At 31.7% G+C, this 24,201-nt stretch overlaps 3 protein-coding genes and 2 non-coding genes across 5 annotated transcripts; 1 reads left to right on the forward strand and 4 right to left on the reverse strand.

Moving 5' to 3' along the window:
• Positions 1-4,021: 4,021 nt before the first annotated feature.
• On the reverse strand, positions 4,022-7,025 carry LOC103483532 (beta-amylase 1, chloroplastic-like). The gene is made up of 4 exons (XM_008440214.3): positions 6,266-7,025; positions 5,500-5,710; positions 5,273-5,383; positions 4,022-5,043 (listed from the first exon to the last, which is right to left on the reverse strand). Exons 1-4 carry the CDS (start codon positions 6,868-6,870, stop codon positions 4,237-4,239), a joined length of 1,734 nt encoding a protein of 577 aa, XP_008438436.1. The 5' UTR covers positions 6,871-7,025; the 3' UTR covers positions 4,022-4,236.
• A 4,106-nt stretch (positions 7,026-11,131) lies between these two features.
• LOC103483533 (ammonium transporter 1 member 1-like) lies at positions 11,132-12,862 on the reverse strand. The gene has a single exon (XM_008440215.3). The coding sequence runs from the start codon at positions 12,807-12,809 to the stop codon at positions 11,307-11,309; it is 1,503 nt and encodes a 500-aa protein (XP_008438437.1). The 5' UTR covers positions 12,810-12,862; the 3' UTR covers positions 11,132-11,306.
• Positions 12,863-16,234: 3,372 nt separating this feature from the next.
• LOC103483534 (haloacid dehalogenase-like hydrolase domain-containing protein At2g33255) lies at positions 16,235-19,416 on the forward strand. The gene is made up of 5 exons (XM_008440216.3): positions 16,235-16,747; positions 16,945-16,987; positions 17,611-17,671; positions 18,755-18,889; positions 19,035-19,416. Exons 1-5 carry the CDS (start codon positions 16,348-16,350, stop codon positions 19,197-19,199), a joined length of 804 nt encoding a protein of 267 aa, XP_008438438.1. The 5' UTR covers positions 16,235-16,347; the 3' UTR covers positions 19,200-19,416.
• Positions 19,417-19,800: 384 nt separating this feature from the next.
• TRNAK-CUU (transfer RNA lysine (anticodon CUU)) lies at positions 19,801-19,873 on the reverse strand. The gene has a single exon. It is a non-coding gene; the product is annotated as a tRNA-Lys (tRNA).
• Positions 19,874-21,510: 1,637 nt separating this feature from the next.
• TRNAK-CUU (transfer RNA lysine (anticodon CUU)) lies at positions 21,511-21,583 on the reverse strand. The gene has a single exon. It is a non-coding gene; the product is annotated as a tRNA-Lys (tRNA).
• Between the last annotated feature and the right edge of the window lie 2,618 nt (positions 21,584-24,201).

A 24,201-nucleotide genomic window follows, 5' to 3' on the forward strand; every position in this document is an offset into this window, starting at 1 on the left:
TATCAAATTTTGTCCTTTTCACTAAATTGAATTTTCTCAATCGTCAAAATGTTATCTTTTTCCTTTTTAGGATCACAATATCATCTTCATTTATATTCTCTCAAAAATAATAAAATAAAATAAAATCATCATGTGTGCTTATGAAGTCCATAGTTCAACTAATTATTTGTATTATCAATCTCATCATCATCGTATAGGTGAATCTATACATATTAAAGAAAAACAATATGTACTCCATATGTTAATTTAGTTAAACAAAAAGGTAGGAATGAGTGATTATCGCACTCTTTTAGGTAAATTATTTTATAGATAAACTTCAAGATGATAAAAACATAGTAAAATTTCAAATTCTATCAACAAAAAATACTCATAGACTCTAATAGTCGTTAATAAATGTCTATCACATAGTCTAAAATTTTGTCATATTTTATTAATTATGATTAACCAATTTATATTTGAAAATGTTTTTTATTTCTCTATATATATTTATATTAGAGAAATGGTACAATGTAAAGGAAATATGATAATATATATATATATATATATATATATATAATTACAGTTACACTAACAGATATGAAAACAACAACTACTAGTTTTTTTTTCAACTACTAACAAATATCTCAACAAATTGTTGGTGCTTATATTTATATATATTTAAATAAGTTTATTCGATGAAAATCACTTTCAAGTAGTTAAAAGAATTAAATTCGTACACGATCTTTGAATTTTGGTACAATGTGTTGCCATCAGAAATTGGTATCGAAAAAGTATATGTTGCGTATATAGACAGTGAAATAATTATCAACTTATTTGAATGATGTAAAACAAAAAAGGAAAATGAAAAATAAAAATGCACAAATTCAAGAGTTTAGAATCTAAACTTCGTAATTTATGAATAATAATAATAAATATAGTTGGAAGGGCAATTTTGGAAATAGCGTTAAAAAGTGACACTTTTGCCCCCAACAATTCCGGAAAAAAAAAAACGGACCGCTAAGATGATAGCCCCCACAAAAATTAACGGCCCAGATTTCCCCCTACCCCACTAGCGATTTATGTTATAGTTAGGATTGCTGCTCCAACATTCTCGGAATGCTTTTTAGTTTTTATTTCCATTTCTTAATCTAATAATAATAATTTTATTAAAAGAATTCAATAACGTCGCTTTGTGATTTTCTATTTTCCTCACTTTGTATTTCTTTTTCTTTCTATTTATTTTATGATTTTCGTTTTTTTTCATATATCAATTTTGTAACTGAGGATTCTTTTTTTTTTTCTTTTTTTTGTCGAGAGAGAGATTTGAATTTTGAATAATAATATTTTATTTTTTTTAATTGGGTGTGTTTTTCATTTTCATTTTTGCTTTAAGATGAACAAATGCATATGCAAGTCAAGGCAAGGCAAAGGCAAGATTCGTCCAAACTTTACCCAATCTTATTTTTTGATATATATACTTTTTTAGGGTTACGTTTTATTTTAATAGATTTAAATGTTTTTTTTATTATTATTTAAGATATTTAGATTGATTTCACATTTGCATGATTGTGAACTAAAGTGAGTTTGTATAGTTTTAGGTTTAAAATATTGTTTTGGTTTTATATACTTTGTTTTTTTGTTTAATAGTAGTCGATGTATTTTTTATAAATCTTAAATTTTGTTCCTAATTGTAGTATTTTCTTTGTTTTTTTGCTATAAATTTAAAATGTATATATATTCACATATTATGTTTATTTGCATAAAAATTATTATGACTATTTAATAAATTCTAATTAAAATTAATGTTGGAAAACTAAATTTAAGGTTTATTAAAAATATAGAGACTAAAAGAACTAAAATTGAACAAATCAAAATACAAGGATCAAAATGGTATTTTAATTTATTTGTATTACTTCAACGTCATAGTAAATTAATACTATAAATGGTAGGGACGTAAATGGAGAGATCATATTGATTTGACGACTCAAATTAATTTTCAATTCAACCCAACACTATTGAGTTGATTGTCGGGTTATTTATTTATTTTTATTTTTTAGTATATTATTTATTAACTTAAAATACCTAAATTTGTCTACAATATATTTTAATAATTAAATTTTCATAAAACTCAAACGTTAAATATCAAAATTCAACATATCTATTACAAACTTAAAAAAAAAAAAAAAAAAAATTCTCGTAATAACATGTAAGAATTATAATATTTATAAGCTTTGTATGTAAGAATTATAATATTTATAAGTTGTAATATACTTTAATAATATTAAAAATTGGGGTTGAGTTTGATCCTATAGTATTTTAAAAAATTTAACAATCCTATCCAACTCAATCAAACCCTTACAATTTGGATGGATAGTCCGGCTTGTTGAGTTATTGAAACACACCTACTAAATATAATTTATAAAAAAAAAATGTAATTTTCGTTTAAAAAAATAGCTAAATTCTGATAAAAGAGATGGTCTATAAGATAAGATAAGTAGCGCAATATTTTTACTACAAGAGGTTGTATTTCTCTCCCACGAGAGAAAAGGATTTTTCAGAACTCATCTTATGTTTGCATCATTATCGAATCAAAACAAAATAGATAACCAATCGTATCTTGTTATTGTTACAAAAGTAGTAAAATTTAATTCTTCCTGTCATTGTTCATTCCAAGCGTATTCTTAACAGTATCAACAGCACCTTAAGCCATATTCGTCGTTTGGGAAAGAAAAAACATACACTAAAAAAAATAAAATCCAAAATATATATCATGCATGTGGACCTGTTGGAGAAAGTTGGAAGCTTCTTGGTTGGTTTCATGGGCAGACTCCCTTAACACATTGCAGCAGTAGTTGCCTTGTCACATGTTGTTTGCTGCTTCCTTTCCTGATTCAATCCATTCGTCTGTTTTTATCTTCAACGTCCATCGTTACATTTTCATTAGTACAAACACTTTTACTTTTGTAAACACACCCGTGACTCTAACGAACAAAACTATTGAATATCGAACGAGAAATGATTTAGATAGCTCTGCTTAATTGGCCTTGGGATTGACCTGCCTTGAAGGATTGTTAGATTGAAAAGTCCTTTTCTTTTAATGAAGTATTGCTTTCTAGAAGAAGGTTTTGGAGATGAATTTTTATAGAATAAATCAATTGGACCTAGAAAGTTAGAAGAGTAACAATAAGTCATGGGCGTCGGTATTGATCCGACATGTCGTATCAACTTTTTGCCCCAATGGGATTCATTGCTTTCCTCTATGTTCTTTTCATATTTTAGATTTTGTAACATAAATAAATCATACCGAACCCACCAAAAATAAATAAGTTTTACATCTATCATTCAACAAAAAGAAAAAAAAAAAAAAGATAAATAGATATAGAGATCGATGTATTTTACTATAAATAATTTTAATATTTTATCGTTTTTTAAAATACTTTTATTATATATAGTAAAAATAAAAACAATTGTAAACAACCAAACTATACGAAAATTTCACTGATACTGTAAAAATTATCATTAGATAATCACTAATAAATTTTCTTTAAAAAATTCTAAATATTTGAATTATAGTAGAGCTGAAATGCCTCTAAAAAATTGATTAAGTTATAATAAAGAAAAAGATACATGAAAACTAGAATTTGTTTGAGACTTATGAATTGCTTTTCAATGTTTGATTAGTGTTTTTTCTTGAAGTTATTTATTTAAAAAACAAAAGAAAGAAAGAAAGAAAGAAAGAAAAATTTAAAGAGGTGGTAAAGGTAAAATGTGTTGATCAGTTCACAAGACATATGTGATGAGTTGCATCGTAAATCTAAACACCCAAAAAAGAAATAGGCTCTCGTGACCTCTCCAGCTGCTACACTTGATTTGCTTTTCGGTTAAAAACAACCAAATTAATGACAGAGACTTTTTTTTCTAATCACCTCCTTCCCTATTTCTAATTTTACTTTCCCATAAATTTAACAATTAGCGGAATTCCAAGACATTTTTATTTTTATTTGTTTTCCTGTTTTTCATTACTAAAAACACAAAAAAAATATAAATCAAAATACAAATAGTATTTTATTAGACAAGGAGTTTTCAAACATCCCCATTTTTTTTCCATAGCTACATCAAACTAAAACCCGAGAGCTACAGAAAACGCATGATACGATAAAAAGAAAAATAGATAACCATTATTAAACCTATCAAGTATACACAACAACACTATATAGTATAGTAATAATGGACCTTCTTCTTTTCTTCTCTTCTCTTCTAATGCATAAGAGCAACAGCAGCTTCTTGAACTAATGGTTGAGTAACATGAACAAAATGCTCAGCTTCCCTCTCCACTTGCTCCCAACACTTATCCGGGTTCTTCCCTTCCTTCATCTTCTTGACAAATGCCACAAATCTTCTCCAGTTCTCTGCCTCAAACAAGTGAGGGTTCATTCTCAGATATGTGAAAGCACACATTTCACTTTCCTCTGAATCCTCATCCCCAATGAAAGACGAAGCTTGCAGGATCTGTTCGTGGGCAAATTCATCGTATCTAGGCAGAGCATTTTCCCCCGCAAGAGGGACTTGTGCTTTGTGGGTGGCTTGAGCTACCTGCCGGACCAGCTTCTCGGGGGCACAAAGGGCATCCTGTGGTTGCTCGTGGTCGCGCATCTCGATGCAAGTAAAGTTGAAGATTGCACCATGGCGAGCTAGCATACGAGCAATTGGGAGATATCCATCGCGGTACCGTGTGTTGTAGTAGCCTGCAGTGAGCTCTGGGGCATGTGAGCGGTGGCCGTAATGCCAATGGATTCCAGCGATCTTCACTGATATCTTGACACCGGTGTTCTCAAAAGTTGAGGTGGCTGCTGTGAGGATTCTCTCGCCGTGGTCTAACAGCATTTGGGAGTACCAGGTAAGGAAGAATTCGCCGTATGTCGAGTTCCAGCCACCACCGTCTTTCCGGAAAAATGGGGTGTCTTCTGGCCAGTTATTGTAGCCTCCGGCATCTGTTGGACCTGTGCTGCCCCATTCAGGTTTACCGGAAGCTTCAGCAGCAGCTTTTAGACTACTCAGCATGTACTGCACATACAATGACCAATATTAAACTACAACTGACCAACCAACAATTATCCATTGATTTTATGACACAATTTGATATCTTTTGAGATTTGAGAGTCTACCACAAAATTCAAGACTAACAATCAGTATCTTACATGTTAAATTTCTAATAACCAAACTAACATAGCTAAACATTAACTATCTACTCTATCTCCTATATATTGTGACGAAGGCGGGAAGTTAAAGCTACCTTATCAAAGCATTGGAAGGCTCCAATTCCTGGAAATCTCCATGTTCCATTTTGCTCAGGGTAGGATGGATAACGGAGCTCACCAGCTGGGCCCATTCCCACTTGGATTTCCTAAACCAAAATATCAAAATACAGACAGTTCGAGTTCAGCCTATCATACACATCAATTAGTAAAGAGAACTAATAAAAAGAAGTTGCAAACAAAGCAGATGGAATCGTTTTTTTACCACAATGGTGTCACCAAGAAGGTGCTTGAAATTGTCCTTGAAAGCGCGCATGAAGTCTGCGTAACACTGGACAGGCGTTCGGCCTTTAAGAACAGGAAGGGTGTCGCATCCCAATGATATGTATTCATAATTCCTTCTCCCCCATTGATCGGTATACGCAAGGTCTGGATCTTTATCCATCTCTTCCACTGCCCATTTAGGTAAAGGAATACTGCACCCAGATAAGAAAGAACACCACATCATTTACAAACCTCAATCAGAATTAGCACTGCAGAAATTCAACAAAAGTTTGACCAAATTTCCAGCTTAAGGGCAGTGAATTTCTAGTTTGATCATACACAATCCAAAGAGCTAAATATATTTTCTACTCCCTAAAATACTGTGTTCTAACATTCTCCACTTACACCATTTCCTTCCTAATTGAGATCTGCTGAGATTATGAACTTACATTGAAATTTATAGAAGACTTAAGCCCCTCCAAGTTGGCATAAACTCATCTTTTCCTCTATTAAGTGCCCTAATTCTTAATCTCAATTACCGACTTAGATAACTTCAACAGTCATGAATTAAAGTGAAAGTACAAAGTAAAAGAACTTGATTAAAGAGAGACATGAATATTGAATAATAACAGTAGCCATGGAAGTTCAATCTTCAGGTTCAAGGTTGATCGATTAACTTAACCAGATTGACAAGCAATTCCTCTCCAAGAATACTTGAATGAATCTTGAAAAAGAAACAAATAAGAGAAAAAGGAAAAGGGGCTTACGTGACAGAGTCACCAACGTTTCCGCCACATTGATGGAAGGACATGACGGCTTGGACTTTGAGGCCGTGCTTTTTAGCCATTTCTAAAAGCTCTGTATAGCCTCCCCAGTTGTACGAACCAGGCGAGTCTCTCTCCACCAATCCCCACCACACATCCATCATGATCCCCTCAACTCCGGCGCTCTTCAACGCTTGTAAACTCGCGTTCATCGCCTTCCTCCGATTCACCGTATTCCCCATCGTCACACTGTCCAACGGCATCATCACATACACTGGAACTCCTTTCTCCTTCCCTTTCTCACCTCCTTCTTTATACTCCCTCACCTCCGTCGGAGCCGCTACCTCCGTCGCAAACGCTTGACACGCCACCGACAAATCGGGCCGTATCCCTCCCAGCACCGGCGATCTGCAAGGACTCAACGGCGGCGACAGCGCATCTACTCCTTCCGTCCTCTGCACTCTACATCTAAGAGGTGACGATGCCGACTTCCTCAACACCGCCGTATTCACTGCCGCCGACGCTTCACCGGCTGAGGTGTTACTTGCTTCCGAAGTCATCGGCGTTCCGGCAAGCGCCCCAATCTGATGCGTGATACTCAAAGCCATATCCAATAAAATCAAACGAGAAACTTAACACAAAAGAATATGGATTTCGATTTCTACAAACGACTTTAAAGACGAAACTTCGAAACTTGCAAAATTGTAATTTGTTCTTAAGAGTTTTTAGATTTGTGTATGGCAATTTTCAATTTGCTACTGTATAGGCTCATCGGTTCTCATATATATATATATAGCGCTCGGATCGGATAAAAGATAATCTAAAATGGAGCTGTTAATCTTGCAACACGTGTCTTTCACTACACGTGGCGAGAAGCGAGACTGTGGAGGAGGCGACGGCTACGATCACTCGACGCACGTGAAGTTGGACGGTGAGATTTTTCTTTACGAGAAAGTTCCAATAAATCGGCTTTCTTGTTCGGTTTCCAAAGCGAATTGCTTCCTGACACGTGGACGGCTCAAATGCTTACGTGTTACGCGTACTTACCTATCTTTTAACTTTCTTTTTTCTTTCCTAAAATAACAAATTTTTGTTAAATTCTTAATTTCGAAGGAAGGGAAAATAAAATAAAATAAATAGTAATTACTAAATTATGTGTTCCTATGATTAATTTATAGATAAGTCAAATCATAGATTATTACAAATTAAATATTATTAAAATGATTGAGTTATAATCGATCTCCATAATTTAAATAAAGTTAAATTTTAGTTTAATAATAAAATTATAAGAATTAAAAATTAAAATACTAAGTTTTAATTTTATTTTTTTTAAAGGAACCATTTTGCTAAAATCAGCATGGGGAAATGGGACAAAAAAAATGAAATTAAAGTAATAATAATAAGATTGAATTAAATTTATTGTCTAATTTGATGACATTGACATTTTCAATTTTATGTAAGAAAGTTAGCCAAAAGAGAGAAAAAGAAAAGAAGAAGAGTAGAAAATGAGGTGTGAAATAGAGAGAAGGGAAAGTGAAGGTAGAAAAGGCTTAATGACCACATGATTATGATTTGGCCAAAGTGATGGGACCTTCTCATTTGTCTTTGTCAATGGCCAATTTAATTTGACCAAAAAAAACATAGTAATATCTTGGGAACATTTTATATTTTAATTACCAAAATTACTGCTTTTTCAAACATTTACAAAATATATACATATAGAAATCTTTATTGATGATATATTAGAAACCTTTCTATATTTTGTAAATATTTAAATTCATTTGGTGATCCTTTAAAATGTTGTTTATATTTGTTATTTCATATCAAATTCATTCAAAATTTAAATGAGGGTTAAAAAACTATTTGATTAGATTTTCATTTGAAAATGAGTTAATAGACGCATTCTCACATGCTTTCGATGAATTATAGATCAGAAGTAAATTTGATTTTTTACAAAAGAAAAACAAGTTTGGATTGAACTAATACCCTACAATCTCAAGTGCTAACAACGTCCATGACTCCCATGTTGTCACATGCAAATATGGACATATATGTCAAAGAATACACTTATAAATCCTCACTCAATCACTCCATATGAGTGAGTAGGTAACCTTAGAACAAGAGAGACTTGACCTTTCATTTTTATCAGATTTAGCTGAATTAGTCAATGTCACACCCACTATATTCAACGTAAGTTTTTTAGTTGATAATATTACATCAATACGACGATCTCTTATGCGACTTAGTTCAAGCAGACTTATACCATTCTAGAGGGGAGCAAATCAAAGGTCAGAGGAAAGGTTCGAGGTAAGCATTTTATGTAATTTGATAAACAAGACAAAAACAATATCTATACTTAAAGTTAGATTTAAATGTAGAACTTTGATAATAAGATTGCCTTAAAGAAACTTTCAAAGTCAAATAATAAGTACTCAAAGGCTTAAACATGTGATTCAAAAAGGAACCATGTGGAGAGAGATATCCCCTTTCTTTTTTACAAAAATTTTTTTTAGCCTTTTCACCCTTCTATTGGGACCTTTTTATTCTTTTGTGGTTCTAAATTCTTTGCTTGTGAAAATATTTAAATTTTTTTAAAATAAATTACCAATGGCACAAAATTAACGGAGGTCTAATAATCCAAACGGTATCGTGTTGTCTATTATCCTCATGCTAAATAAAGTTTTTTTTTTAATCATTCTCTTTCCACTTTGCCATTTTTAATAAATTAGTAAAAAAATATTGATGAAATATTAACAGATGTTGATGTTGATAGATATATTTTTTTTAGAAAACATAAAGATGAAAAACTATAAATAATTTCGAAAACAGTGAATAAATACTTTATATTTTTAAACAAATTAATATGTTTATTATTTATACTATATTCACATGGATGATATTTTAGTGTTTTTTTATATATATATTTTTAGATTTTTTTTAACGATATAATATAAATTTAGGTTTGATCATTATAACGATGATAAGTCATAAAAATGAGAAAATATCGACGAAAATGATAAGATTTTATGTTTTATGTACTTGACATCATATGTTGGTATGAATTCTTTTGCAAATTAGTATGGATACAAGACCGAAGTCATAAAATAGTATTTGTTTTAGTTTCGAAAAAAATCAATAAATTTTTTACCTAATAAATAGATAAATAAAGGATATACCTAAAATTTAAAATAAATAAATAAATACCCATAAATTGCACAAACCAAACTTTTACAAACAAGTTTTATTGGGATATTCATTAGGTCAAATATGAGTTTGGTTTTACTTATTTTAGTTCTTCATCTAAAAAGAGGAAGAAACAATTATCAATAAAAATGTTATTTTTTTTTAATAATAACAAAATAAATTTGTCAATCTTACCTTATAATTAGGCTTCAAACTTTGAGGAATTGGGTTACATATATGATTATCAAGTCGCTTAACTTTGATTAATATTGGCCTTTTTCGAAACAAAGTTTTATGTTTCTTTATATTTTTATGGTTATCAAGATAATAACGAGAAAAAAACTACGACAAGAACTTACCTCTAGGTCAAACGTTGTTTATTTTGTGAGATTTGCTTCTCTTGCCGGAAGGTGAAGCTTTTGTTGTGGAAGTCGAATTTCGGGTGGCTCAGGTGAATGGGTCGAACCTCTAGATTTTGGTTAAACTGCTCAATGGTTTAATTTTACCAACTTTGTTGACTATTCTTTATATTCATATCTTAATTAGATCTTTTCACTATGTTAAATTTTGTTTCTGCATAGGGAGTGAAATTCTTCGACTCACACTCTTGCTTGACATGCATGGTCAAGATGGGATGCAATTTGTTTGGCAATCATCTTTAACTATCTGACTTTTAAAGTTATGTGGTTATATGACAAGAAAAAGAAAAAGAAAACATGTCTTAAGTAACTTAACTATCTACTCTTATTAATACGTACGTGTTGGTTAATATATAGTCTAGTTTAGTAATATTTTGATTGAGACTTTTGATTTTCCTCATAGTGAGTCTCTCTTGTCAAGATTTTGATATCTCAAAGTTATGATCCCAACCTAGTCAAGAATACATGTGTTTAATCACTTAAAGTTACACTCACGTCAATACATATCATTGATTATATTGCTCGTATTAGTAATTCATTTGACTTTTTCAAATTTTCAGTGAATTAGAGAGTTTGAACCATATATTATAATATATTACACGTTAGTAGAATTTTACTTGCTTTACCTAATAAGTAACAATCTCGTGGTTGGTGAGTCTTTGAACCCATACATTTTCTTTCCTTCTTTGGTATGATATTATGTATAAAGAAATTTAAACCACAAATGGTAATTGCCATCCCATTTTATTTGTAAATTTAAGTGCATTGACTTGGGCAATGGAATCAAGACATTCTATATATACAACTTTGTTTTGTTGTTCATAATCATCAATGGAAAAAAAAAATCCCTTAAATGGGATATAAATTATGGTTGTTACAATTCCCATAACGTTTTTCTTTGGGTTTGAATTAAATGGGAATGAAATCATAATAAATATTTAACAACGTCATGGTTTCCTCGTGCCATTATTATTTCCATTGGTTACTTGTATATAAAATAACAGAAACAAAAAAGAAAAAAAGCCATAAAAGGGAAATGCCAGCCACCCCTTCACCTATCACAAAACGCCACGTGGAGATAATTTCATTCCAAGTTTTGAAATTCCTTGTAAATGGCCGTTCTTATTATAGACACACCCCCAAGTTGTTCTGAGTTCGTTGGTAAATTTAATGATCCCATCAACCTTTTTTTTTTTTTTCTTCTTCTCTTCGGTTCTTAGTTCTTACTTTCTTCTTCCACAATTTATTTTCTTAGTTGCTAAGAATATTCAAATCAAAATCAAAACATCTATATCCATCTTATTTACAAACAATCATACACATTTCATAGAAAGACATACTAAAACTAAAGCATTAGAGGAATTTAACACAATTATATATCACTAGAAAGAAAGAGAGAAAAAAAACAAACTTGATTCACTTGTTCATCATCATCATCATCATCAATAATCACCGGTAGGGGTTGAAGATTTTGGTTCCACTCTGTTCAACTGAATCCCCATTTTTTGGGCTTCATCTTCATCGTGATATATGTAAGCAAATCCTCCATGGCGGGTTAGATCCATGCCCGCCATTTCATCTTCGGTTGAGATTCTAAGAAGCTTCAACTTATGAAGAACATAGAACAATGGCCCCATCGTTGCACTCACCCATCCTACAATCACCAATATCTGTATCAAATGTGCGGCCAATAATCTTCCGCCGCCACCCATCAGCAGTCCGTAGGGCCGCCCCGATCCGCCGTACACTTCCGTTACATACTCCTCAGTTGCAAAGAGTGCCGTGAAAATCACTCCCCACGCACCACACCCACCGTGGAGTTGAGCGGCTTCTAATGGATCGTCGTATTTCACCTTCTCCGCGATTCGGTTGCAGGATATCAGTACAACGGCAGCGACAAAGCCGCAGATGATTGCTGCCCATGGTTCGACGACGGAACAGCCGGCAGTGATGGCGGCGAACCCGCCGAGGAGTCCGTTACAAACGTCCGTCACGTTCCAATGGCCTGAGAGGAATCGCTTCCCGAAAAGCGTGGTGAGTGCCGCCGTGCATCCGGCGAGTGTGGTGGTTACTGCTGTTCGTCCGACGGCGCTCCATTGGCCGTAGAAGTTTCCCGTGGTGTAAGGGACGAGAATCTTCGTGAATGAACCTGGATTGAAACCGTACCATCCGAACCAGAGCATGAAAGTTCCGAGAACAACTAAAGAAGCGCTGTGCCCTCGCAGAGCCACCGACCGGCCATTGTGATCGAATCGACCGATTCTCGGCCCTTCGATAAACGCCCCCCATAGACCAGCAATTCCCCCAACCATATGAACGACTCCGGAGCCAGCGAAATCGATAACTCCCGACCCAAATAACAAATGACCATCCGATTTCATAACCCCAGCCCAACCATCGGGCGACCAAAACCAATGAGAAACCACCGGATAAACAAATCCAGTCAAAACAGATGAATAAATCAAATATGCAACAAACTGAGTCCGCTCAGCGATAGATCCACTGGTAATCCCAGCGGCAGCGATCGCAAAAGCCCACTGGTAAAGGAAAACACTGTAATCAGCAGTGGAGGTCGGAAATGAGGTAAGGCCAAAGTTATGGCGACCAATGAAGCCACCAGAAGGGGAGCCGAATGCGAAGGCGTATCCGAAAAGGTAATAGAAGAGGCCCCCCGCAGCGGCATCGAGGACATTAGTAAGCATGATGTTCATGGTGTTTTTGGCACGGACAGAGCCGGCACAGAGCATGGCGAAGCCGAGTTGCATAGAGAATACGAGGTAGGCGGAGAAGAGGAGGTAGGTGTTATCGAGGGCATTTCTGGTGTCGGAAAAGTTGTTGGTGACGGTAGTGAATTGGTCGCAAATGAAATTAGCGGCGGCGGTGGCGTTGGTGGTGTTGGGACCGAGAAGCTGAGAGAGATGGGCGGCGCAGAACCCTGAATCCATTGGAAGAAGGAAGACGAGAGGACTCTATAGTTTAAGTTCTACCATTTCTCCTCATTTATAGGAGAGATGAAGACAGAAAGGATATCGCAATTTTTTTTTAAAAAAATTAAATTACAGATTCTTTCCCTATGACTTTTAGAAATTTCGAATTTAGTCCCTACAAATCTCATAAATATTTTCTAGAACCAATTTCTTTTTTTAGAAAAAACGTTATTTTTTCTTTTTTGTAAAGCCAAAAAAGAAATTCACATTTAATTTTTTCAAAGTTTGTTTCTAATTCTAAAATCCTCAATTTAATTTCAACTATTTAAATTAGGGTTCATTTCATAAACAAATTGAAATATATCACCTAGTCGAACTACTTTAATTGAGTTTAAAATGTATAGTAAGATTAAATTAAATTAATCGTGGATGATTTAATAAATTATTATTAATACACATGATTAATCATCAACAAAATTATTAAAAAAATAGTTCGTAATTATTTATTAATATTGCTAATATCCATCGTACAGACAGACTTACTTTATAACCATAGGGAATTGGGGAGGGAATCTACCCATTTGCTAATTGGATTAAGACAATAAAGTATACAACTTTTTACAAAGTTTATAATTACTCTACATATTATAAAAACACAAATATAAAATTTTAAAATATTATCATATCTAAACAAAAATTCGAGACTTTACTATCAATTATTGGAGTTGTTATAATTAAACAAAATATCATAATATAATATATTCTTTTTAACATTTGGTGTTTTTTTTATTATTATTATTTGGAAAAGCAATCAAATTACAATATTTAGTATTAGAAATAAAGAGTTATCTAAATAATTAAAATAGGCTTTTTATAGGAAATACAACTTCATTTTCTTTTTCATTTTTAATTAAGTAAAGTTGAGTTGGGTTTGGGAAAGTTAATTCGTGTTATTTAACATTCCTATGTTTATATAGAATTGAGAGATTTTTTAAAAATTTATTCCCTTATATTTAATTAATTTTCACTTTGATTTCAATCATTCGACGCTAAAACGATTAGTTCTTGTAATTGGAATCATGATTTTAGAAAGTGAGTAAAAATAGTTACAATCAATAACGATTATTATTGAAAATCGTTAGTATATTGAAAATTTTGAAACATGCGTAAACTTAATTCTTCAAACACAATTTATAGAAAATTGAACTATGTAATAAATGCATATACAATTCTTGATGAAAATACATATACTCAGAATTATTGTATGGTTGCACATATGAAATTTTTTAAAAAAGATTTAAATTAAGGCAAGTGGACAATTATGAATATTGAAATAATTTTTTTTTTCATAATTATTGAAATAATAAAATTTAAATTATATTTGGATACGAAAATACAAGTTTATTTATATACGAAAATGATAACAAATGTAAATGAATTTAAACATAACGTGAATCAAGTAACGTAAAATTATCTAACTTCGATTAGGAGTAATTTTATAGAAAATGAAATTCACTTGTTTTAATTGATAATTTAAAGCCATTAATACCTTCCTATATATACATAATTGTTTGTTTGTGATCACATGAATCATCTAAATAGAATCTTTTTTTGGATCTATTTATGAAGGGAGTGGATGTGAATGTTTGAATAATTAATATTACATTGGAATCTTGTATTAATTATTATTTTTTGGTATGGAAGAATCTTATTTTTGGAAAAGATAAAATATATTTTGAAAGAATCAAATTATTAAGTCCTTCAACGATTTTATGAGATGTCATTAGTGATCCAAAAGTCAAAATAATCCACTTTTCGAGAAATCAACGTACTCCAAAAGCCCATAGATTTCTTTCTATTGTTGAAACATTTTTAAATATAAATTAAAATATTTACACATAGCGATGTCTATCGATGTTCGTCATTTATGAAATTTTTATATAAATAGTTTGTCATTTTTTACAATTCTCTATTATTATACTTATTTTTTATTAATTGGAATTTGTGTGTATTTAGTCGTTAAAATTTTATGATAATTTGGTAAGCTTTTAATTTTCTATCAAAGGATTAGTTTTCAAATCTATTTAAACTTTTACCGTACATGGCTACATGTTAGAACGTTTATGATAATAGTTTCTTTTAATGAGTTTCAAATACATTTTTATATCGATCTTATTTTATCAATGTAAAGTTAAAACTACAACATATATATAAATATAGGACGAGATGTTAGAAACTTAGATAATATAGAGTAAAATTCAATAATACTATTTACCTCTTTTGCATCGAGATTATATATTCTTTTCCATTCTTTAAGATAGAAAACCATAAATTTAAAACGACAAATTAATAAAATATAATCCTTTTTACTTTTCCCATTTGTATCGTTGACAATAAATTTGTTTATGTTATTTGGAAGTTGATATCTCTACCTTTCAACCAGTAAAAACACCTGTGCATTTTTGTTGATAACGTATGATAATTACTTTTATCTTTTAAAGTCAAATTACCTATTATGCATAGGAGGGAACTCATAATCTTTAATATTCTCACCAATTAAAATATTGAATATTTTAATGATCAATTATTTAAATATAATAAAATTCTAATCGATTGAGATGTTCCATTAATTTCTCAATCAATCAAATTCAACCCCTATAGATGTGTGACATCAACAATACATTATAATAGTGATAAATCAAAGTATAGTTGAACAACACTCCCCCATTGGCCTATTTTTATTGAAATATATTGATTTAACTTTTGCATAATATTTAATATTCCAAAACAATTAATTAGGGGGAAACAGGAAAAAAAAAATGTTTTGTTATCGAACTTATATGATTGCCTTCACGAACTTTGTTGATTGTTTTCAAATTTAATGGAAAAAACTAAAAAGATACCATTTTTACAAATTTAAAAAGGTTATCGGCATAAACTCAAGGTCAGAAGATCTCATTTGAGTTTTTCCCATCTTCTATCATCATCATTATAACATTTGACAGTATACATACATATAGCTAAAAAAATAATCATACATATAAGATTTGACGCTATATATACTTAATTGTTGTATTAACAATATAGAACTTTCTTGAAAAGTTAGGCCGCCGCCGTCGCCACTACCACCAATAGCCTTTATCATCTCATATTGTTCTTACCAAAGAGACGTATATCGGTATTGAATGCTTTCTCGGTGCCTTTTAGGTTAAAAGGAAAATGAACATTGTATATTACACAAAAGAATAGTAACCCAAAAGTGAATAAGATAAAAAGAAATAAAATAAATAACTTGACAATTAAATCTTATTCAACTCGAGTTCTAAGAATTTGGTTGAAAATCTGATTTTGAATAATTTGAATTATCAATTCGACCAATCTAAAAGTTCGAGTTGGTGTAAGAAAATCTAGCTAATTCGATACGATCGAATGAGTGTGGAGGTTGATTTTGAAAAACAGAGTTTGAGGTTGGGTCATTCATAGCTATATTTATTAAAGCTATTACTCAAAAATCCCATTTTAGAATGGTGTGACCAATTTCCAAAATTTCTGGAAAATGGGAATTACGAGATTATTATCAACATCAACCTCACGGGGATGGTTCAAATTCCGGGCTCCAATTCACACTCACACAACGCTATCCCCCAGATTCCATCTTCCCCACCGTTCATTTCCCATGCTTAATTCCTCCTCCGCCGTCTCCGCCTCCCGCCGCCGTCTCCGGGGAGTCGTCTTCGACATGGACGGAACCCTAACTGTACCTGTCATCGATTTCGCCGCTATGTATCAATCGGTGCTTGGCGATGAGGAGTATGTCAGAATTAAAGCTCTCAATCCATCCGGCATCGATATTTTGCACATTATTCAGAGCTGGGCTCCTGAGAAGCAGCGGAGGGCGTATGAGGTAATCGCCGATTTTGAGCGTCAGGGGATTGATCGCCTCCAAATTATGCCCGGTCAGTATTGGGCTGGCTTGTGCTTACCTTCTTTTTCCCCCAAATTTTGTTCTGTGTTTGTTTCTGATCGCTAGCGGCTTTGTCTCAACAGCTTAAATAGATGGGAGATTTTACTCGTCAGATTCCATGTTACTTATAATGTGAGAAGTTAGGTCTTTGGTTATCTCAACCAAATTCTTGATGATTGTACATTGCAGGTGCTGCTGAGCTTTGTACCTTTCTTGATTCCAAGAATATAAGGTTTACAATTTACACCTTTTTTCTTCTTCATTTACTGTCTGTCAACTCTTACCTTGAGTGTAGTTTGAGCAACTCTTCTCAAGGAAAATTGGAGTCTAGTCTTTATGGTTTTGAGAGAGAGAATTTAGCTTCAACTAACTTTATCTGAACTATAGGGCCAAATTTGCAATTTAACCACATACTCCACCCCCAATTTACACATAACACACGTGGTGGTGCCTTTATTTTATTTGGAAAGGAAAAAGAAAAAAAGAACCAAGAGGGAGTAGAAGAGAAGGAAGATAAAGATTCAACATTATGTGATACTTCTTAGTTTATCTAGCGGTCTCACCACAATGTCACAAGTGTCTTGTGATTTTTTTAAAAAAGAAATACGTTAGTGTGAAATTTCTCAATTCACTGTATATAGGTTTAAAGCAGACTAATCGACCAATTCTTGTCTATTCTATGGTTCAGTTTATTTAGTATCTAAGAAAAGAATTAAAGATGATAAACAGCAAAATTTTGCACTTGCACAAGGGCAAGGTACATTGTTGTGCACATGATTGTGGGAATACCTTTTCTTTATGCCTCCCTTTTGTGTATTTATAGTGTTAATATTTTTATCCGGTGCTACATGTCAGGAGGGGACTAATTACTCGCAATGTAAAGGAAGCTGTTGATATTTTTCACGAGCGTTTTGGTGTAAGTTTGATTTTTCTTATGAGGCTCTCTGCACATTATAATGACGATTTACAGCTATCTGTTAGGTTTTTAATTTCCAGGCTTGCAGCTGCATTCTACTTGATATGTTTTGAAATTGGAGCAACTTGAGCTTTTAGGATGTTGCCTGTTTGCTTATGTAGATAAAAGTTAAATTCATTTTCCAAAATAGTCTTCCATTTCAATAGAATGAGGGATTATGATCATGAAATTTCTCCTTACCAACCACAACAATGCATTTTCTTAGAGCTTACAATACTCTAGTAATGCTTTCATCCTCATTCAATTGGTTAGCCCTTGATTTCATCTGTCTTGTTCAGGGATCTCTTTGTTGACACTTTAATAACTTTCTTTGGACTTTAGTACACGAGAATCCCAGAGCCTATGGGAGGGTCCCTCTGTTGATGTTTCACTCTTTATATTAGTTTCATGAACTGGCCGTATTGCATGTCTCAGGTTATTGGCGATTTCTCAGTAGATTGCTTTCTGTGGGCCTATGGCCTTAGAAATTCCGGTCTTACTTCTACATACATCTGGGCATTAGGATACAACTATAAATTCACCTTATGTGAAAAATTGTCCGTCACCTTCTTTATCTCCGTCTCTCAAACATTCATACCATTTCTTGCAAACCAAAAGGAACCTTCATATCTTCCTGTCTCCTTACTGTTGCATCATGTGCATTGGACTGTAGATGGGAAACCACCTTCATTTTCATAAACTGGCCTCTTGATTTTGGAATTTCTGTGTTCAACTTTGGATAGTTTTCCCGTCTGAAACTGCTTTATTTTCTTGCTCCTTGGATCAGTCTCCGTTCAAGAAGCAAGCTAAAGTCCTTTGGTTGAATTTTGCTGGAGCTTTTCGTTGGACAATGAAAGATCGAAAGGATCTTCTTTGATGAGGAAGAACCCCTCGTTTTTTAGCGATTCAATTGCTTTTTTAGATATCTCTTTGTTGTAAACTTATAGTTCCGCATCTGTTTGTAAATACATGCATGTGGTAGTGTATGCTTGTGTATGTTCATTCCATTTCTTAAACTTTCTTCTGATGTTTTTGTTGCTGCAGTGGACATTTCAACCAGCCTTAAGCAGGGAATTTGGTTCTTATAAACCTAATCCGGCTCCCCTACTTCATATCTGCTCTTCTTGGGATGTCCTCCCTAATGAAGTAATCATGATCGGCGACAGCCTCCGAGATGATGTAAGTGTAATTTTAACAGTCTATCGGTGTTCAATGGATATTACTCTTTCCTAGTCCATTCGTTCTTACTGATACTATACGTGGAATTACCATTATTAAGTGCGAACATAAGGTGACAGGATTGACTTCCTATCCTACAATTCAGGTTGGATGTGGCAAGGGAGCCGGAGCTTTCACTTGTTTGCTAGATCAAACAGGAAGGTACAACTCGGAGCATTTCACGAAGTTGGATCTCGAGCCAGATTTTAAAGTATCGGCACTCGGTGAAGTTCTACATCTTTTGGATGCAAATTTTGACTTGACCGCATGAATGTCAAGAAAAAAAGTTCCAAGATGTTTGAGTGATTTTGACTTAACTTGAAAGTTGAGTCATTTGTTATTTGTAGGATAAAAAAGAGATGGGAATTTGTTTTCTGAAGGATTGGAACTGAAAAACAGAAATGTTGGTTATTGGTTCTTGTAATTTCAACATTTTAATGATGTGTAAAGGTGGATGGTACATAGATGATTACTATAGTTTCTTCTAATTTATTGCTTTTGCTTCTTGTTGTTCTTTCATTTAGCAAGGCTGATGTATTAGTAACCAACATTGTTGCAATCTACAACTATTTAAAATTTTATCAAGCCTCTCTTTTTGTATTAATTTAGTCCCTTTGTCAAACCTAATCTACTATTTTAATTTCAATTACCTTCAATTTTACAACCAAAAGTTGAGCTCCATGTAATTTAAAATTTGTTATGGTGAAAATTATTGTTGTGATTTGATGAAATATTATGTATAAGTATCAACAAACTAATTAGGAATCTTACAGGATAAATAACAAACATTGGACTGTCAGAATTTTGAATGTTTATCAACTAAACCAAAAATAGTTTTTGTTCAAATGTAAAAAAACTACTTACAAAAATTTCGCCCACCGTGGGGCTCGAACCCACGACCACAAGGTTAAGAGCCTTGCGCTCTACCAACTGAGCTAGACGGGCTTTTTGCTTAAAATATTTTCAAAATAGACTTCAACCATATGCGTATTTTTTTAAATACGCCAAACTTTATCAATACTCTGAGTGCTTAGATGAACTTTTATCCAGGTTGACTAATCTCACGAGACATTTATTTTACTCTACATTGGTTGGCGAGAAACTCTTAGATGCTTGAATTCTAATTAAATTGACACTTTTATTTGAACAGATATCCCTTACTGTCGAGACTTATTATTATTATTATTATTGTTATATTTAGTTTTGGTTGAACAAATATAACTTAGGAAAAGAAATCATATCATGAACCAAATTAATTAAAATTTAACATATTGGGTATAAATTTGCCACAAGTCATCACACTTTCCATCTATTTTGGAGTTTGCTTTATGTGCATTAAATGCAACATTTGGTTGGATTAGTTCTACTTTTAACAAAGGCCATGTGGATGTTCTTTCTTCACACAATACATTATAATCTCATCATTATTTGCCTAAATATTATCCCTAAATATGTTATATATATATATATATATATATATATATATATATATATATATATACTATGAATATAATGTACGTGCATGGTGTGTGACTTTGCTTTGGCCTAAATGATAAATAGAGACCTAAAACAAAAAAAAAAAAAAAAAAAAAAACAAATGTCATTTTGTTGAGTGAGGAAAGGGTATGTTTGTGAGAATGATTAAAGTCAAATGTCATTTTGAAAAGCATTATAGAATACAATTTTTCAAATATTCAAAACCATTAAAATGGTGAAGGAACGAGATAAAGGGAGAGAAGGGATAGAAATTTCAATCCTTTTCTAAATGACAAATTTGATAAAATATTTATAAAATATAATGAAATTTCAGATTCTATTAATAGAAACTGATGTGTTTTTTTATCGGTCAGGATAGATAATATCAGAAGTTTGTCGATTTTTAACATTGATAGAAATCAATTTACTATATTTTGTAAATATTTTAGTCTATTTTACCATATTTAAACATTTCCTTAAGTGTCAAATATTTTTTTTGCTATATTTTGTATTTTTTTTCTATGTATAATCATTAAAAAAACTCTATACATGTTTTTTGTATGTTCTATCGATTTAAAAAGTAAAACTATTATATTTTAGCATCAATTTCGAAATGATCTAAAATATCTCAAGAAAAAAAAAAAAGAACATTTGAAATTTCAACGAAATTTAAATAAGTTAAACGTAACTTAAAGTCAAATTTTAGCAATCAAAAAGTCTTTTTTTCCTCTTAAATGAATAAAAAGTAAGATACATTCTAAGCAAGTACTATTTTTTAATTTAAAATTTTGATTTAATTTCATAAAGTATAAACAAAAAAAAATTTTTTTTTTTTTTTTTTTAAATTTTTGGTGTGTTGGTTTGAATTTTCAATTTGATATTATAATGTGTTTGTTGAATGAAGGGCATAGAAGTAATTGCAGTGATCTCCAAATATACACTTTATTAATAACTAACAATAAGAAGAGACAAATAGAAAATTCTATTTTGAAAAATAGAGCTTCATTGTTATTGGGTCATTCATACATATTTTTATTAAAGCTATTTCTCAAAATTCCCATTGAAGAATAACGTTACCAAAAAGGTATTTTATATATAAAAAACGACGCCCACCGTGGGGCTCGAACCCACGACCACAAGGTTAAGAGCCTTGCGCTCTACCGACTGAGCTAGACGGGCTTTTTTGCTTATGCACTTGAAATTATCTTATTCGTACTTTAGTAAATTTTATATTTTATTTATTTGTTTTGAATAAAAGCACAAATTTCACATTAAAAAATACTTTTAAAAATCCATTATTTTAGTTTATGAATTTTAAGTTATGCTAAAATGTTACCGATAAAATACAAATAAATTAATTGAGATTACAAATCTTATTGACTTTAATTCAATAAAATATCTCTCATAATGTTCTAGGTTGAAAGATTACAATCTATCATCGTCGTATTTATTGAAGAGAAATAGTTACTTTATCAGTTAGACTCTACATTTTAGGATTGTGTTTAATTAACTCTTACACTTAAAAAGATTTTCAACGGTCTTAAAACTTTCAAATTTTCAATTGTTGGTTGCTTGCAACTTGCTGGCTTGAAAATCTCTCTTTTGTCTATTCTCCATGTCTCTCTTCCGATTGCTTCCCTGCTTCTTTCGTACACCTTATATGGTTCCTATCTTTGATCAAATATCATGTAAATCAATTGATTGTTTTTGAAAAACATTCGGACTTTGAAGGCGTAAGTGTCAAATGACTAATGTAGTTGAAAAGACTCGTTATTATTATATTAATTTGGACGTAGCAACTAGAACCTAAAAAGAAAGATTATGAACCAAACTTATAGCTTAGCATATAATTGCCACACATCATCACACTTTCCATCCCTTTTAGAGTTTGCTTTTATATGCATTAAATACAACATTTGGTTTGGATTAGTTCTATTTCCAATAAGGGCATGTGAATGTCTCTTCTTCACATCATATATATATATATATATATTATCATCACTAAGTACCAAATAACTATTTGCCTAAATATTATCCCAAACCACCACATTGTTAGTCACTTTTCACAACTCTCCTAATCCAACTAAATTTAGCTATTTGTCTTAAACAACACCTTATGTTTTTTCTTAATGCCTAATATTTGGTCACAACATGGATTCTTTCATTAATTGCAATTTGCATACATCTCGTGTCCTTTGTTTTAGTATATAGTTGTGATATATGTAACAACTCAAAATAACAATTTGACAAACATACTATATGAATTTCATTAAAGTTTTTTGATCAAAATATTATTTGAAAAATAAAACATGAATGAAATTTCAGATGTTGGATTCTTAAACTTTAAGCGTTTGAGTATATTTAAATTTCGAACTTTAAACCATAAAACGATTAACATCACATTAATAACAGAAATGGACAAACTTGTTTTTTCCTACGAAAATAAGGAAGCCATCAATACTATTCTATCTTAGACTAAATTTCTTATTACATCACCAAAGTCAATAAAATTTCAACTTTTCTTAATAGCTTTTTACATCTAAAATAATCTATATAAGAAGACAGTTACCATCTTCGTTCCTTCTTCCTAGTTTGCCTTGATATGTTATTATGAGCAAATGTAAACCTAACCAAACACATATCAAAGCCTAGGAGAAGATAATAACAATAACAATACACGAAAGTTCATATAAATTCAAATAGATTTTGAAATAACTAATTACTAGACTCATTCGGTTTAATTCTAACTAATTTAAAATTAAAGAAAATTATATTTTTACTGTAGATTGAGAATATGAAATTTGAACCAGAACATATTGTCTTCGAAGATTGGAAGGAAGTTTGTTAGTCAATTGATCGATTTTGAAATAAAAAAAGGAAAAAAGAAAAAGGAAAAAGTGGTTGACAAAACAAAGGGTGAGGATTTAAGTGAAGTGCCATATTTTGAAAAAGTTAAAGAAAATAAGGTTTTAGTTTAAAATAGTTTATTAATTAATAAGTTTCTTATAGTGATGGATGTTGAGTGCCACGTCATTAGCCCAACCTAAAGATCCAATGGAAATGGTTCCAAAAACTTTGACCCACGCGCCCAGTTGGGGAGTTGAGGCTGTGGTTAACCGAGAAGCGTACGTGACACACAGTCGCGCGCGTCAGCCATTTAGGAAAGCGTTTGAAAAGACAGAAAGGCCCTTTTTTTTTTTTTTTTTTTTTTTTTTTCTCATGATGTTTGTCTTAATTTTGTTAAATATCAATTTCTGTAAAACGGACGGCCACAAACAAATCTTCCTCCTCCCCCCCTCTCTTCGTCTTTCCTCTACACCTTTCTCGCTGCTCACTCACGAAACTTCTATATATAATAATAATAATAATAATAATAAATGATTAATTTTTAAAAATAAAACAATGTAATTGTTTCAAGTATTTTTTTTAAAAATAATGTATTTTTAAAAATAACATACAACAGAAACTATCGACAAAAATAGGATAATTTAGGCAAAATCATGTACACAACTTTGCTTGAAGAAATTGTGGGGTACACGATTTCACCCAAATTATCCTATTTTTGTCGATAGTTTACCTCCTCTCTTATTTTTTACGTTACTTTTAATAAAAACATATTATTTTAAAAAAAGATTCACTGTTTCGTGATATTTATAAATGAAGTAAAATTTTATAGATAGATTCAACATATTCATCCTATCAATATCTAAATTATTGTTTACTTATTTATTTTTACAAAAAGGAGATACAATATAATGTAATATATTACAAAAACAAACCAAGAAAGAAAGAAAAAA

Source organism: Cucumis melo, chromosome 6 (genome assembly GCF_025177605.1).
Source record: "Cucumis melo cultivar AY chromosome 6, USDA_Cmelo_AY_1.0, whole genome shotgun sequence".
Taxonomy (NCBI): domain Eukaryota; kingdom Viridiplantae; phylum Streptophyta; class Magnoliopsida; order Cucurbitales; family Cucurbitaceae; genus Cucumis; species Cucumis melo.